Here is an 18,450-nt window from a genome sequence, read left to right on the forward strand (position 1 = left end):
TAACTCCAGAAGGCAATTTTGCGGAGACAGCGGGGCCCGCGGAGGGGGAGGGCGGAGGAAGAGGAGGAGGCGAGGAGGGGAAAGGACAGCGTGGCACTCCTGAAGGTTATTTGGATCTCTGTATTTGGCCAACTGATTAGCCCTATCCTGGGAGGGAGATAAATCTGACGGGGCGCTGTTTGGCAGCCAGGTAGAAGGGGAGGGCAGGTAGGCTCAGAGCTCACAGCTACTTCCTCCTCATGGATGATCCGGAGGTTCACGACATGTTCAGTCAACGCAAAACAATTCAAGGATTAAAAGGAGATGTGGCTGAAACAAATGTTAAATTCAATCAACAACCAGGATGTACGCTATTACCTTCCTTACTTTAGCTGGTTTGGTGATTTTGGAAATTGGGCTGCAACATTTTACTATCAATTAATCTGCCCATTAATCTGTGGATTAACTGATTAATCATTTAATCTTTAAAAAATGTCACAAAATAATGAAAATGTCCCCCACAATTTCGGAATATTAATATTAATCAGCAACTATTTTGATGATCGATTAATTGTAAAAGTTTTTGTTTTTTTTAAACAAAAATGCCAAAAATAAATAGTTTTGTCAACTCAAATGTGAATATTTGCAGGTTCAGTCTTCTTTGATAGTAAACTGAATATTTTTAGGGTATTAGACTGTTATTCAGATAAAACAAGTAATTTAAAGATGTCATCGTGGGCTGTGGGAACTTTTGATTAATCAAGGAAATAATCGACTTGTCAACTATTAAATTAATCAAAATTAAATTAAATATTTTCACAATCGATTATTCAGTTTGAGTAATTTTTTAAGAATTTTTTTTTTAAATTCTCTGATTCCAGCTCCTTAAATGTGAATATGTTTTGGTTTCTTTGCTCCTCTATGACAGCAAACTGAATATCTTTGAGTTGTGGACAAAGCAAGACATTTGAGGATGTCATCTATGGCTTTGGGAAACACTGATCCACACGTTTCACCATTTTCTGACATTTTATAGACCAAACAACTAATCAATTAATCAAGAAAATAATCAACAATTAAATTAATCATTAGTTGCAGCCCTAGTCCAAAACCCCCCAAAGGCATTTCATTTATCCTTAAAACAGAGAATGTTTGAGAATTTTGCATAAAAATGACAAAACAAATACATTTTCTGTTGTTTGACTATTCAATTAATTACAAAACTAATTGTTTCAGCTCCAATTGGAAATAAAGCTCCATGTCACAGCAGCTAAAAGCAACGTTGAATACGGTAATTCAGACTATAATAACTCGGCAGCACCAAAATAAAAAGGAGAAAAGCTACAGTACAAGATAATAAGTTCATTATCTGTTGCTTACAAGAACAACGTGCTTATAACCCTGCAGAGTGATTTCAACTCAGCTGATAAGATATGAATTAGCCTTGGAGCAACATCAAGGACATAGTCCAGGACTTGCACACACACAACTGCACAGACAGGGAAAGGACTAGCTTAGACAAAGAGGCTCTCACAAAACAGGGTTCATCTTCAGACGATGGAAGCGTCCTGTTCAGATATGACGCACACCCACATACTGGATTTGGCAGTGGTTGCACCAAATGTTTAGACTGACTCTTTGACAATAAAATGCTGAATCAAACCTCCAACTAATTTCCTCTTTCAGCTCTGTATAACAAGAAATACTGAAAACAAATTGTTTTATAGGAACGCCATCCTGTAGCAGGCGCTACTTCTGATTAGAGGTCGGATGATTGTGTATTTTTAAAAGTCTGATATAACAAGGATAGTTTGGAGCAGGAAAAAGCTGATGCCAATATCCCCCACCCTTCATGAATAAAAATTTGACACTGTCGGAAATCTTTGACTTTATTACAAACCATATAACTAAGGCTACTTTCACATTACAGGACTTGATGCTCAATTCCAAATTTTGGTCCAGATCTGATCTTTCTGCCTTGACAGTTCACGTTGATGTTTGAAGTGACCCACGTCTGACATCAGTGTGAACGGATATCTGCCCTGAAACACCTCTCACGCAAACCAATAACGTCACACACATGGGAGACTGCCTCCCGACGGCGCATTGGTCTGAAAATACACACTGGAGTTGTTGCAGTCCAGTGACTGCCAGACTCTGTTAACATATTGCTCTATTTAACAGATCTGGGTTAAAGAAAGACATTTATTTCGGCTGATCTTTACCTTTAACAGCTCTTCTGTGAACTAAGTTAAATAAACTAAAATACAATGTGTCACGCTACTGTTTGACATCTCAAAACACCGCCAGTTTGCACGTCCAAAAAACGATAGTTTGTAAAACGTCCTATTGGCGACGATTAATTGACCAAACAGATTAATCGATCGACCTCTACCATTATTACCGTATAAGACACAGTACTGCAAGAAGAGCAAAGATAACCATCACCCCTCATATTTCTACTGCAAAAGAATACTTTTTTTCTACTTCTCTCTACTGTGGCTGAAATATGTCTTTTTCTTATGAAATATAGGATATACTGTACTTACACCCCAGTTCCTCAAAAGTATTCCAATGAATGCCAAATAAGATGTGGTAATTGGCATTAGCCTGAATCCATACATGTACTGTAAACACCAGGCAAAGTTTAATACAGTTTAAAGTTAATACATAGGTTCCCTTAATCAAAAGTAATGTTGAACAAGTTTTATCCCTCAGTGTCTCAATTTTGTAATAGATACACTTTTGTGAGTGTCCAATGTTTGATTCATTTTGGTCTAATATTTTTTGACCTGTTCTACAATATAACTGAGACTTGGTTAATTTCATATGCTCAAAAGACTCTTTATCACTGTCCCGTCATATACAATCAGCTTTGATAATGGGAACAATACTAGCCAAAAGCAATGAAAATGATTACAATAATTTGTTTCCGTCAAACTGTACATTTGGAAAAACTTAACTTTAATAACTGGAACTGTCAGACGCTCACTAGTGTTGTAGAGATGACCTGGTTTTGTTCATCACTTTTCTTTTTTTCATAGTAATTTATACTTATTTTTGGTAAGTTTGCTTTGATTAAAAATATACAGAGATGTAGATATTGCCTCCTTTTAAGGGGTCACAAGCCAGAAAAAATTGTTGTAAAATCACTGATTTAGACGGTTTGTTTCTCTGGTGTTGGATTCTGAGTCGACACCAAATGTGGGACCACCCGCGGAGAGTGTTGTTATCTTGTAATGGAGCGTGGAGATTCACGGCAGGAGCCTGACGTGGGACCCTCACAGGAAATGGACAGGTGAAAGTCATAAACAAATACAGGTAAAAAGGGGAGATGCGGGGGTCTTTAGGTTTGTGATGCTGGTGGTGTCAGCAGTCTATTTCACTAAAAGAAGGATGTTGATGTTGTGCTAATGACACTTTTCCCATATGTTCTTTATAAATGAGTAATAATATACAAAACCATTGTTGTTTAACATATCAACTTCATCTTCTAATTCCTGAAAAAAAAAACAAAAAAAAAAACAAAAAAAAACTTTTGTTTCATATCTGTGTTGGGTGGTAAGATCACTAATCAAACTGCTGTATTTTAATTTAAGTTTATAAAAATGTTTTACTAAACCTTCGTCACTCCCATTCAATTCCAGACAGAATAGAAAACAAAAGGAAACATGTAATAACTAACAGGAACTGCCTTCTGTCAATCACAACCCATTCAAGTCAAACCAGGGTAACACCAGATAGAGTTGGTTAATTACAAGAGAAATAAAGCTTAATTTTACACAACTAAGTCTTCACATAACTGAAAAATATCTCTGCACACCTGAATGTGTGGCAGGTGCGTCGGAGGGCAGCACAACTTAAGTTAAAGTGAAAAAACTCCAGCATAGCGTCTCGCTTGGTGCTGGTTTATCAATCTACAGTATTTCAGCCTATATGACCTTTAGGTTTATGAACAAGGGTCACAACAGTTCTTTATACTGTATATGCATAGACACTCAGTAAATTAGCCAGAGGACCAGAACAAAATGGGACAATCACAGAATGGAGTTTTCAATGCACAGAGTGAATGCACCAAAGATGGAGAGAAAAAGTGTCTTACAGAATTGCAATTTAAAACGTATTTATCCTAAAAGCAATGTTCAGTTTGAAAAGGTATGCCAATCAGCCCAGAATGCTTCTCTCTCTCCCACTGCATTGTGCTGGATCTCCCCTCTTATCTCACTCTCAGCATGCTTTCCTTGCAAATTCCACAAATACTAGTTTACTGAACATATTAAGCAATACGCACAATCTGATTTACCCGAACTCACAGCTACTGGCAGAGAGGCAGAAAATCCAGGCGAGATTCCCATCTGAGATTGGTGCCAGAAATCAGAGATCAGATCTACTTCATCTTTAAACACGACGAAAAGAAACAGAGCTGCACCGTCAGGTCTTGGACAGTTTTGTGGTTAAAAGATAACAAGGTTAAAAGATGTGTGTTTTTCATTTCCATGAACGACTGTAAATGAGAAGTGGTTACGGCTGAATAGTTGAGTGTAATTTTAATGAACCTTTCTGTCCTTTACTTCCTCTGATTCATTCATGAAATTTCTCAGTTTGAAAATTGATGCAACACATTGAGTCAGACCTACTGTACGTACACAGTTATGTATTTGAAGTAAAGTAAAAAAGTAAGTATCGTAAAAGTAAAAAAAGCTTCACTTTAGACTAATTTCATCTTATAAATTTTATGGCACCCTTGACTTGAGTGCAACCCTCCCTTGAATGTACTTAACCACACTGTTGAGAAAGTCTGGGTAAAACTTTATGGGGCCTGAGAAGTGTGTGTGTGAGTGTGAGAGTGTGTGTGTGAGTGTTTTTCTGCGTCACTCACAGGCTGCCATGGTCTCAGAGCAGTTGCTGTTGTTGTTGTTGTTGTTGTTGTTTTCGTCCAGGCTGAAGAAGGGCGGCACACAGGTGGTGGAGCCGAGACCCTGAGTCAGGTAGGTGGCTGCTGGGTAGTAGGAATGCATGCGGTACTGAGAGGACATGTTGTGGCTGGACAGGCGGCCATCACCATGAGGCATCTGCTTCATACGGAACAACACAAAAACACACAAAGGAGAAACAATTGATTTAATATGCTGTATTTCATAGACAACATCCTAATCATCAGATTCCTGGAGAGAGAATGTTTTTTTTTTTTACATTTTTGCTTCAAAAATTACTTAGATGCCAATTGATTTTCTGTCTAATCGACAAATTGTTTCAGCTATAAAATAGAATATTTCATTATCTATTAGAGATACTGTGGGAAAGCTCTGCTGTGTTTAATCTGGTGCTGGTGGTGTGTGTCATATGGTGTCATGAGGTGATGCACGTGGTCCCAAAGGAGCCACAAAAATAATCACAGCAGAGGAAAATATGAAGAAAATAGCAAAGCGTAGCAGTTCAAACATTCCTAACACTTGCATCATGCTTTTAAATTAATATCAGCTGTTTCAGCAATATTCTTCTACTATGTCTATGGTGGCTTTTTAGATGCAGGTGACGCCATCTTTGCTTCAGCTTATATAGCATTTCAAGGTAGACAGCTGATCAAGATGAGTGACAAATGCTGGAGCCAAAACGTTGCACATTCTGGCTTTAAAAGTTATTTGCTGATTATTCATTGTTTGTTAAAGAGGCTACATTTTATTTTCTTCAAGGCGAAATCACCAACAAAATAATACAAGTTATAACTCCTGCAGTAGGTCTCTGACTTCATATATTACTATGTCCTTAAAGCTATTTTTTCAGTACGAAATCAGGACTTAATCTGAGCAACAGAAGGGTTTTTAAAATAAATAAATAATTATTTATCCCTATTTTCTTTTATAAAAAAAACTCATAAACCCGCGCATAGTATACTAATCCCAACAACACCAGTGGATATACAAACACATTCTCTGATATACATTTGAAATTTTCAAATACAATATACCATTGTTCTATGACCCCTTTGCATATGTACAATCCTCCGAATCAGCCATCAGATATTCACAGGCAACACTTTACAACGAAATATGCCAGGAAGAAACACAGAGATAAAACAATATATGACAGAGAATTAGTAGTGTTTGAGTTCACACGTCCGTGGCTTGTTCTAAAAATGGGCTGCAACACGCGGCGTTGGCTTTCTCCAGTCCTCTGAAAACTTTAAAACGAGCTGTCTACTCAGCAGCAAGGCCGCCTCACGGAGGGTTTTCAATTTCACTTTTATGGAATTTGATTTCTGTCAGCCTGTAATATGTCACCCGTATTGTCCACACCATCAATTCTCCGACAGCTTTATAAACTGTTATTTAAGCTACACTCAGCTCTTGTATTAGGCCGTGAAAAATACAATAGAGATTGGACTGGAGTCTTGAAAGTGCACTAAGCTTACGGTTTGCAGGACACATACAGCCCCAAACAAAACTGTCTTAGTGAAAGTTGCTTTACAGAAAAGGCAAGTTTGGTTTTGTCGTGCTTATAGAAAAGATTTACATCCAGTGGCCACAGGCAGATCCACACAGAGTAACTTGCTTAAACTGTCAATCTGATGCCATATAAATAGTCTATAAACCTTTCTCAATTTCTACTGGTGGGGTGAATATTATTTGAACTAGTTTGTAGATTTATCTAGCCAATGAATCCATGGTCAAGTCACAAGACAGATGTACTTCCACTTAGATATTGCGCCTGATAACTTATCGGCCAATAATGGGACATTTATATTAATATATTATATTATTATTCGTATATGTATTATTCCGATGATGAAATTATAGCCGATAAATTATCGGCTGATAATACAAAGCCAAATTGCTTTCTTTGAAGCAGCATCTACACACTCCTTTACAGTTGGTGGTGGTATGCACTTTTAAAGTTGATTTGCGATTCTCAAATAAACACGAAGAAGAAGAAGAAGAAGAAGAAGCAGAAGCAGAAGCAGAAGAAGAAGAAGACATCATCTGTGGAAATAGCTCTAAAGTGAGTCTATTTCTACCATTCTCCCTTCTGTGTTCAAGCAGCCAAAGGCCAAACCAATAACCGGTTCACTGGGAGTGTTCATCACTTCAGATATGCTACAATACTCAGTGAGACTCAGAGAATATAGGATTTAAACACAACATCCTTTCAGTGCTTGAGCTATACAGTAATGTTGGTTCGTGTGTGCGTAGTTTTGTTGACATACTGCCTTTTGTTTTATTTTAGATTACTTCTCGACCTTATACAATTGATTGAGCGCCTTCATTTTTACACCATGAGCCACTGTTTAGTGGTTTTCAAAAATAAATGAAAAGGAAATTCAATCTTATGTTTCCCCCTCTGTACCAAAATCATACTGAACAGTGACCCCATATCCAAGTTGAACCATAAATTGTGTGCACTGTTACACACAGAGTATCAGAGAGGTGGTGGTGGTAAAGGCAGAAACAGCGTATCTGACAGCATATCAGCATCTTTATTCTTTAGTTTCTCCACTGAAATAAATTCTAAGAAGTGTTCTGCACAAGCAACAATCTGTCAGAATCATAGATGACCTCATGATCACTTGATAAATTAGACCTCGGTTTCTAAATGTATTTTCATGGCACAGAACATTAGTGGGTAAACAAATTGATAGATATATACTGCAGTTGCCTTGAAGAGAATGCTGCCACGCATCCAAAGTCCTTCCTCCAACCTCACTGGCTAACTTGCTGACTCCTGGGGGGGCTCCCTTACCTCCCTGAGAGGGCCTGTCTCCTTATCTGGCACCATCTCTTGTCTGGAAGCTCTACACCACCCTTATATTATCATCATCCACCTGCATGACAGCCAAGCACCACTGAGTGCACAGGAGAGGAGAGGAGGAGGTAGATGGCCTGACACTGATAAAGACCACAGTGTTTCCTTGTCGGGTTTGATTTAGTCATGCAAAGAGCTCAAAACCTATAGATCACTATATTATGACAATCGCTATTGTTAAGATTAGCTTGATGATTTAAAGGAAATTAATATTTTACCGCACATTTTGTAGTTGAGAATGACATTTGCACACTTGTAATAAATTCAAAGAGGATGGCAGAGGAAAATAAACTACTTAAAGGTGCAGTGTGTAGGATTTGGCAGCATCTAGCGGTGAGGTTGCAGAATGCAACCAACTGAAACTTCTCCCGTGTGCCAAGCGTGTAGAAGAACTACGGTGGCCGATGCGAAACCGAGAATGGCCCTATCCCCATTTGTCAGTATAATACGTTCTGGCAAATTAAAAAGTAGCTGACATAAGCAATAGGTGGCGACGGCGACGGCACTAAATCCACCCTGTATTGCATTCGTAATAAACAATATGACAACATGATTAACATAATACTATGTTTGTTTATAAAAAGGACTATCAGAACCACTGGTTTTCGACAGGCCGTGTGCATCTGCCAAGCCGAGGCTGTTGACGTCAACATAACACCGGCAACATGAAGGAGATTTGTCAAGTATTTAGTACTCTTATCAACAAGGGAGTGGGCAAATATGCTTGCTATATGCAAATGTATGTATATATTTATTATTGGAAATCAATTAAAAAACACAAAACAATGACAAATATTGTCCAGAAACCCTCACAGGTACTGCATTTAGCATAACAAATATGCTCAAATCATAACATGGCAAACACAAGCCCAACAGGCAACAACAGCTGTCAGTGTGTCAGTGGGCTGACTTGACTATGACTTACCCCAAAACTGCAGGTGATTATCATAAAGTGGGCATGTCTGTAAAGGGGAGACTCGTGGGTACCCATAGAACCCATTTTCATTCACATATCTTGAGGTCAGAGGTCAAGGGACCCCTTTGAAAATGGCCATGCCAGTTTTTCCCTGCCAAAATGTAGCGAAGTTTGGAGCATTATTTAACCTCCTTACTTTGATACCAATGGATTCCTTTGGTTTTCTAGTTTCATAGATTTAAACAGAGCCCGCTACAACCTAAAATCAGAAGAAATTAGTGACGTTAAAACGAATTTGCGTTAACATGTTATTATCGCGTTGACTTTGACAGCCCTACTAAATACATAAAAACAGATAAATACAGCCAGAAAATGTTTAAATGAATAAACATCCATTATGGCAATCGCTAATATAAACTGCAGCTTTGTATCAGGCACAGCACTTGAATGAAACCATGAGGCTCTTCTAGAGCAAAACAACTAAAAATGTTGTAGGTGAAAATTGCCATTTAAATAATAAAATCGTTTTAATTATATATATTCTTAAAAATATGTTATTAGACTTTCACCAGATGTTAAGAAGTTATGATGGAGAAAAGAGTGGCACCTTCAGAAACTAACTCAATGAACAGAAAGTCAATGGGAAAAGACATCATAGCTCTCTGGATAGTGCAGAAAGACGACAGCGATCAGTGCTTCAACAGCAAATATGGAGACAAAATCAAAATTGAGTAACTCAAGGATAATCACTTCAGTTGGGGATGCAAAAATTAGAGTATAAGCCATTAAATTGTGGAGGTTTAGGACAGGTAAAGGAGACAGGAGACACAAAAGGAAATCTGTTTTTTTGTAGAAGAAGCATGATAATTATTCAAATTCAGATAATAAAAAAAATATTTTATTTCTAAAGACACTTTCTAGTTACAAATTGTGCAACTGTATGTTTGTGACACAATTGAAACTCATCTTCAAATAATCAGCTCTTCATGCAAATACAAAAAAAGAAGTAGTCCCTGAATTTGAATAACCGTAGCACGTAGCCCTCTCAACCTGACAACTTCACTGAAAATATCATAAATCACAAAGGAGGATGGCTAAATTATGCTAAAGAGTGCTAACTGATTAGCATTAATGTGCTCACTTTCTCCTCCGAGCGCTGAGGCATAGCAGTTTGTTCCTCTGCCGACAGACAATACCATTAACCTTTGCAATTCAGGCCCTGCCTTGCGCTGGCGGGTTAGCGGAGGCAGTGACCCCAAAACTAGATGTTGCTATTGGGGGAACGGAGAGGGGAGAGCCGGGGTGGACAAATGTTGTTCATAAAAAACAAACCACCTCATCTGAGATCACTGGAGAGTTATAGATCTAATCTGCTTCACGCGCAAGCTCATCTCATTTGACACAACAGAGATACATTTAAGCATAAATCAGTGTGAATATACAGATGGGTGAATGAGGGACCATGTGTGTGTGTGTGTGTGTGTGTGTGTGTGTGTGTGTGTGTGTGTGTGTGTATGTGTGTGTGTGTGTGTTGGTGGGATGTAAGGCACCATCTCCCCGATGTGTCCTACGTTATACCGTAAGTGCTGACATTAAAGCAGACACTCTCATCCATCTCGAAGGAAAACAAAGAAATAAAAAGTTTATATGAATCACTACCACACGCCAAGAAATGTCCACAAGGTTGCCTACACATGCACGAGTTACATCACTGTCATATCAAAGTGACACTTCCTGTTTTTAAAATACAATTTGATTTCTTTTTGTATTCTGTAAGTCTGTTATTTTCTATGCCAAGCCATATAACTTTCATTATTGCTGAAATGACTAATCCATTTTTAATCCATTTGACAAGAAAATGACTACATTTTGATAATCAATCAATCAATTGCTTATCAAGCAAAAAATATTTATTCAAGAGACAATGATTTTGGTGTGATGGATGATTTCTGGAACAAATATTTGGTACTACTGTCATCTCATCCAGCTATGCATACACACAGTTGAGCACGCTGACTGACATGAGTTTCATACTACCGTGACAAGTTATCTGACGAGGTAACAGAAAGTAGCCCTTGTTCATGCTGAGGTGATTCAGAGCTCAGCAGCTTATCTCCTCTGTTTCTGTGGCATGAAGCAGCTTAGATGAGACGTTCCCCCTCTAACACACACACACAGGCACGCGCACGCACACACACGACACCAGTTCATCACTTTAACATAGTGTGTACTGTAATGTACCATCACTCTGGGACGGTACAGATATTAAACAGAAGTTACTAAATTTCAGCTTTTTTAAGCAAACATAAAACTAAAACTGTTTTTTTTTTTGTTTTTTTTTTACAATGTTAGTATCTCCCAGTGTTGGCTGGTACAGTAATGGTAGTTTGGTTTGGGTTAAAATTGGGTTGCTTGATGTCCAAAAATAAATATATACATACAGCAAGCATATTTGCCCATTCCCATGTTGATAAGAGTATTAAATATTTGACAAATCTCCCTTTAAGGTACATTTTGAACAGATTAAAAATATGCGATTCATTTGCGATTAAATATTTTAATCGAATAACAGCCCTAATTTTGAGTATTTTAGCAAACATACAACTAAAACTGTTTTTTTTTTTTACAATGTTAATATTTCCCAGTGCTGGCTGTTACAGAAAGTGTAGCTGAGTTTGGTTTCAAACTGGGTTGATATCTGCCTTTTATCAAATATCTACCAAATTATGATGGGAGCTTCCTTACTGACCACGGCTATGGAAAAACAGGATGGGGAAGTTGCAGAAAAGCTGTATTTTGCTTTCTTAACATCTTAAGTTTTGGAGATGTCTCATAGTGGTCTTGGCTTCAGAAGCTTTTCCACCATGATGAACAATAAAGTTATACTGAAATAAAAATTCCTCTAGGCAGGTTAAACACAAAAAACATTAATGTAATATACCGGCCTTGAAAAACCCACAACAGTTTATCCCTAGTTAGTTACAGGTCAAGTTTGAGGTAACAGGACAATTTAAATAAGATTATGTATTGTAATTAAGGCACACGTACACACACATATTTCCCATGTTGTGCTCGCCCAGTGGTTTAAAACGGTGGCACAAAAACCCTCCATGGAGGCAAGTTAGCCAGATAACCTGCATGTGAAATACCTACAATATCTATGAGCCTTTAAAAAAAGGCTTCAAGTAGAGTTTGACTGTTACTATCAACAGCAGCATGGTTATTAGTTAGTTACCTGGTATTGCTGGTAGTTGTAGAGGTTGCCGTAGTAGGTGGGGTAGCGTGACGGCTGGTAGAAGTTGTAATAGGAAGTTTCCAGCAGCAGGTCTGATGATCCCTCATTATGAGCCCGGCCAGCAGCTGATGGGCTGGGGGACACAGCCGAGCGACTGCCTGGACATACACAAATAAGGCAAAGATCGGCTCAGAGGCTAAACTATGATGTTTGTGGCTGGATTTTAGATCATTATTGCATTTGAGATATGGTCTGAGGATTATATTTATGCATTTATGTACTAGCTTGAGTTGTTTTTGTAAAACTAACCAAGTTTTTCTGAATTATGCATCCAACAGCAGAGCTCAAGCTGACTTTTTATTTTCCCAGCTGAGTCTTTGTTGATGCTGAAAACAAATGAATCAACAATCTTCAAATCAAACGTTGAGACTCATCAACTTATAAGGATCTCGGCATGCGGTAGATCTTTAGATCAATCATTATTTAATATTTAAAAGAACACTTGAACTTTACAGGATGTTTCTAGTCATTCCACCCCCAGCTCAAATTGCTAACAACAGCACCATCTGCAGGTGGCAGGTGTTTTTGACGTCAAATTAACAGACGTACCACAACACACCATCACAATACAGGAGTGTGGGTTGCCCTATCAGGAGGAATATGACCATCATCATCATCATCATCATCATCATCATTACTCACTATCCGTTGTTCCCTCCTTATCAACAAGGCCACATTCTTCTCAGGCAGACGCTGATCTTTCCGTCTTACACAGTGAAGACACTGTGTGCACCACTGAAGACAAAGATAATGACATTTGTTGTCCCTGTTCTGGTTCTTGTCATCAGTGAATCACAGAGTGCTCAACTCCTTTTTCCACCTCAGTCTTTTCCTCTCTGTTGCCAAGCCAGAGACATAAACTCTCACATGAACACAAAGCAGAAGACGCATGCGGCCTTGACCTCAGTCATATTCCATTTCCTAAAGTGTGATATCAGGCCGACAGGGAACACCATATCTGGGTCTGCCTCCACACCCCCGCAAAGATGCCCTTTCATGCTACTGCCACCAACATCTACTTTAATTTTCACTGATTTTCCCATGAAAATGTCTCTTCATAATGATAAAAGTATTCTTGTCCTGTGGAATTCTTCATGTTTTACAATATTGAATAACAGTGAACTAAACAGGAAATCGAATGGCTCTTTAAAAGTGATTTCTATGTACAAATATAACACACAAAATACTTGATTGACCAGAATGTGGCTTTGCTGCCTGTCAAACTAAAATGTTTGCAATTTTTCCAATAATACATACATTGCATAAAGCAAGCATATCTGTCCACTCCCTTGTTGATGAGAGTATTAAATACTTGACAAATCAAAAACACATCTTTTTAGTTTAGCCTTTCACGGCACTTCGTAATGTTTTTATTATGAATATACCTATTTATCTTTATTTATTTTAAATTTCATTCTGTTGTTCTTTCTACTGTAATCTTGTATCGACTGTCTTATCTTGTTTGTAGGGTGTCTTGAAAGGCGCTTATATATATATATATACAAATCTCCCTTTAAAATATGTTTTGAACATGTAAAAAATGTGCGATTAATTAATTAATTAAGTTGTATAATCAGCTGTCAGCTACTGTACATTAGTAGTGTGACACATGAGAGGCAGGACAGTAAGTGAATAATGTTTGGCGATACCTCACCTGTGATAGCAAGAGAGGAAGTGGAGGTACTGGTTGGTGTCGGGGGTCGTTCCTCCACAGAGAACAAGCAGTCTGCTCCAGCTTCATTCTTCACCATCACCTCTGGGCCGGACAGAGCCACCGGACTACAAATCCCAAGCTCCTCTTCCTGTGCCTGCTGTCGCCTCAGGGCGACCTGGATGGGAGGAAAGGAAATAAATCAAAACATTACCCTTATCTACTTGTGACTTTGCAGAACAGAGTCATCTGCTTGATAATGCTACAAAATAATAATAATAATAATAATAATACATAATTGGTAAAGGATTGTGATACTTGATTGTTGTCTCGTGAATATGGGATATGTCCTGCAATATCATTGTCTTTTGCCACTAGCTTTTTTTGAAGTGTTGTAATTCTTAATGTTTATTTTTTTTTTATTGTTGCCTAACCAAAAATTGCCTTAAAAGTCCCATATTATAAAAAAAAGTGAGATTTTCATGTTGTTTTTTTTTTATTATAAAGCAGGCTTAAGTCCTATATAAATACTGTGAAAGTATCGAAACACTCAATCCACAGGGAAATACACACAGCCCGTATTCAGAAACTCTGAATTTGAAACAAGCTGTCAGGATTTCTGCCCATTCGTGATGTCACGAATATACAATATTTAGACCCTTGACACAATTTTAAACGTAAACGTTCTAAATGTGTCACAGTTTATTCCTGATTGCAGCGTATGTGAATGTCATCAGCTGACAGGAAGTACACATGGACCCAAGCTGTTGCTTAGCAACGTAATTCTGTTGAAATTCCGTCAAAATGTTCTAAAACGGAGCGTTTCAGACAGAGGGTAAATACAGGCATATTCAGGCTGACAGTATGAGGAAAATAAAGTTGTTTTTTTTACATTACAGCATGTAAACATGTTCTACTAGAAACACAAAATGCAAGTATGAACTTGAAAATGAGAATAATATGGACCTTTAAAAAAAAAAAAAAAGTTACTTCCAAGGTGCAAAGTTACAAAGTAAATGACCACAAAGTATAGTAAATGTAGCTGCTCTATATACTACCTATTATTTCATATATATTTATTAACTGTAACAATGTGTAACGATATACTCATGAAACATCCCTGAAACCATTATAACCGTTTAAAGTGCCATAAACTAACTAAGCTAACTAGCTTGCTACAGTAGATTGACATTTGAAGTGGCTTTGTTAGTAAAGTAAACTTATCAACAGCAGTTAAAAAGTTTACAAACATAAATCAAAATATTTACTAAAACAATTACATGTTTTATTTCCTGTCTCACCGTTTGTTTTTACAACAAATCTTCATGTTTAAAAGCTAATTTAAGTCGAGCTAACGTTAGCCTGCGTGCTAACGGGTACAAGTTTAAAAAAGGTAACGGTTAGATAAAAGATAGTTAACGGTTAGATAACGGTTAAAAAAGATAACGGTTAGATAACGGTTAAAGAAGATAACGGTTAGATAAAAGTTAGTTAACGGTTAGATTACGGTTAAAAAAGATAACGGTTAAAAAGATGACGGTTAGATAACGGTTAGTTAGATGACGGTTAGTTAGTTACCTGGGCCGCCATTACTCTCTGCCTCTCAGCTATCAGTTTACATTTGGGACACTGGCAGTCCCTCCAGTTGCAGAAGCGCTTATGTCCCTTCAGAGGAGACACGTAGCCGTGGTTCCGACAGCGGGAGCACTTGGGCATCCTCGGGGGTTTCTGGCCTTTAGGTGGGGACACAGATGGAGAAGATGAGGGACACTCCAGCACGTGTTTGCTCTGCTTGTCCTGCTTGCTCATCATGGCTGCTGGGAGATATAAAACAACGTAGTGCTAACTGATAAACTAAAACTACCAACAGACAACTGTTGTAGAGTTTGTCCAGGCTGGTTAAAGCTCCAGTACTGGTGCCAGGCTGGAGGCTATAAGGTCACCGGTCCCTCCTCCGCCCTGCTGATGTGACTGTGGGAGGAAACGAGCTGGATGAGGGGGAGAAAAGCTGGCAGAGTGGCATCCCTCATGCTGCTCTCACTCTTCTTATTTTGATACTATTATTCACATTATGAGTAAAACATAATTAATAAAACAGCCCAATTGTTCAATGTCAGCTTCTGTTTGTGTAACTCTAGAAGTAGTAATAATACCACAGAGTAGAAATAACTTTGTTACAAGTAAAAGTAAAAGTCAGTTTTTGACAGTCACTTCAAAGACAAGTCAGAGATTAATAATGCAAAAGCTGCAAAAAAATGCAAACACATTTAAATAACTAATAATAATAATAATATTGTTATTATTGTTATTATAACAATATCAGTAATAATAATATTTTTTATTCTTCTTAGTTATTTATTTATTCAAATGAACACAGTTAGTTCCCCAAATTATTATATCACTGCACCTCCCTGCAGCAGCTTGCAGTGCAATACCTCAATCATATATCTTATACTGTATATACTGTATATGTTCTTAATATGCCTTGTACAAAGTATTTCTTTTTATCATTGTAATATAACTTATTATTAAGTAGTAATACCACAGTGTAGAAATACTTTGTTATAAGTAAAAGTCATGCATTCATCTTTACTTGAGTCTATTATATTTAGTTTTTGACAGCCACTTCAAAGACAAGTCAGAGATTAATAATGCAAAAGCTGCAAAAAAAACGTAAAAACATTTAAATAAATAACTAATAATAATAATATTGTTATTATAACAATATCAGTACTAATAATAATCATATATATTATACTGTATATGTTCTTAATATGCCTTGTACAAAAGTATTTCCTTTTATTATTGTTATATAACTTATTATTAAGTAGTAATACCACAGTGTAGAAATACTTTGTTACAAGTAAAAGTCATGCATTCATCTTTACTTTAGTCTATTATATTTAGTTTTTGACAGCCACTTCAAAGACAAGTCAGAGATTAATAATGCAAAAGCTGCAAAAAAAACGTAAAAACATTTAAATAAATAACTAATAATAATAATATTGTTATTATAACAATATCAGTAATAATAATAATCATATATATTATACTGTATATGTTCTTAATATGCCTTGTACAAAAGTATTTCCTTTTATTATTGTTATATAACTTATTATTAAGTAGTAATACCACAGTGTAGAAATACTTTGTTACAAGTAAAAGTCATGCATTCATCTTTACTTTAGTCTATTATATTTAGTTTTTGACAGCCACTTCAAAGACAAGTCAGAGATTAATAATGCAAAAGCTGCAAAAAAAATGCAAAAACATTTAAATAAATAACCAATAATAATAATAATAATAATAATAATATTGTTATTGTTGTTATTATAACAATATCTGTAATAATAATATTTTTTATTCTTATTAGTTATTTATTTATTCAAATGAACAGATGTTAGTTCCCCCAATTATTATATCACTGCACCTCCCTGCAGCAGCTTGCAGTACAATAAACAAGTGCAATACCTCAATTATATATCTTATACTGTATATACATGTATATGTTCTTAATATGCCTTGTACGAAGTATTTCCTTTTATTATTGCAATATAACTTATTATTTTTAATGGAGCTTCCCAGCAAAAAGCCTTTCACACGATTGTACTTGTATAACCGGCGTGACAATAAATATCTTGAATCTTGTATTGTGTCTATGGTACTCAGTTTATAATATAATAAACTATGATATCCCCCCTCCTGGGCTTGTAGTTATGCTATAATATCTGAGTAGCATCCTACTAAAATATATTTACTGTAGCTCTTTTTTCATTAATATGCTACGTGGTGAATTAATACTCTCTTATTAATTTACAAGGCTTGACTGAGCTGAAAGTGAATTAACCTCCACACTGGTCACTCAGTCAGCCAAGTGGATTTATAGGTTGGGAGTGAAGTGAGGTGAAACACACAAAGGCACCCAATTAAAATCCCTGCAGCCAAATGGAGGGCGGATGAAAAGTTACCAATTAAAAAGCAGTCATTTACACAGCGCTGAGTAAATAACTTCTACACTTCGTTGGCTGAGGTCCTGGTGCTGTAAGGTAACTGAAAGCAGGGTTACAACACTGAGTTTAATTGCCTCTATAGCATATGGTAATAATGATAGATTATAACGCAGTAATGAAGTCTGGGATTTAACACATTTGACCTTTCTATTAGTAGGACTGCACTCAGAGCAATAACAGGCGGTTGCAGCGAGGTCGGTGTACTGAAAGAAAAGATGAGCAGCTGACATTTAATAACGTGAAGGAAAATATGGAAACAGAAAATGTACACTCTGTAATGAAAAACAAAATCATGCAATACTGGCTCACACCACCCAAATGAGCCACTGAGTTGGAAGCCGGGTAGAGAGGGCCAGAGGTCATGGCCACACCACTGGGTATCAATTTCATAATATCTAGTAGATAAACTGTGTGAACTGAGTTCAATAATAAACATATTTTAATGGTGATAAAATGACAGAGAAAACTTTATTTTGTAGTATCACTGAACAGTGTGCCAGCGACAGATGTAAGGCATGTGGAAATGGTTATGTTGCCTATTTTGAGGAAACAAAATAAGCAGAGATTCAATATCTTTCAATTTCTTTTGTAAAATTTCAATATGCACAATGAATAAATGACGTTACCAACATGCCTTTAAACTGTAGCCCATGAAACATTTGTTTGTTTGTGTGTTTGTTTTTGTATTATTTATTTATTATGGTATTGTTGGGTATTGTGTTATATCTTGTGTTTTGGATTTTATTTACTTTTATTATTTGTTTTTATTGCATAACACTTTTGTAACTTTGTTTTGAAA

The 18,450-nt window shown here is 36.8% G+C and overlaps 1 protein-coding gene across 5 annotated transcripts in view; it reads right to left on the reverse strand.

The window, feature by feature from the left end:
* dmrt1 (doublesex and mab-3 related transcription factor 1) overlaps positions 1-15,639 on the reverse strand; it is a 31,668-nt gene extending 16,029 nt beyond the window's left edge. The window contains exons 1-5 of one of the 5 annotated variants that reach the window (XM_037776880.1): positions 15,220-15,635; positions 13,645-13,819; positions 11,931-12,088; positions 4,859-5,054; positions 4,293-4,375 (exon numbers count right to left, since the gene is read on the reverse strand). In XM_037776880.1, coding sequence (XP_037632808.1) covers positions 4,293-4,375; positions 4,859-5,054; positions 11,931-12,088; positions 13,645-13,819; positions 15,220-15,453 — 846 coding nt within the window. In that variant the 5' untranslated portion in view covers positions 15,454-15,635. Of the gene's footprint in view, positions 1-4,282; positions 4,376-4,858; positions 5,055-11,930; positions 12,089-13,644; positions 13,820-15,219 lie in introns of all 5 variants that reach the window. The other 4 variants (XM_037776877.1, XM_037776876.1, XM_037776879.1 and 1 more) reach the window with 4 other exon arrangements.
* Between the last annotated feature and the right edge of the window lie 2,811 nt (positions 15,640-18,450).

Source organism: Sebastes umbrosus, chromosome 8 (assembly GCF_015220745.1).
Source record: "Sebastes umbrosus isolate fSebUmb1 chromosome 8, fSebUmb1.pri, whole genome shotgun sequence".
NCBI lineage: Eukaryota > Metazoa > Chordata > Actinopteri > Perciformes > Sebastidae > Sebastes > Sebastes umbrosus.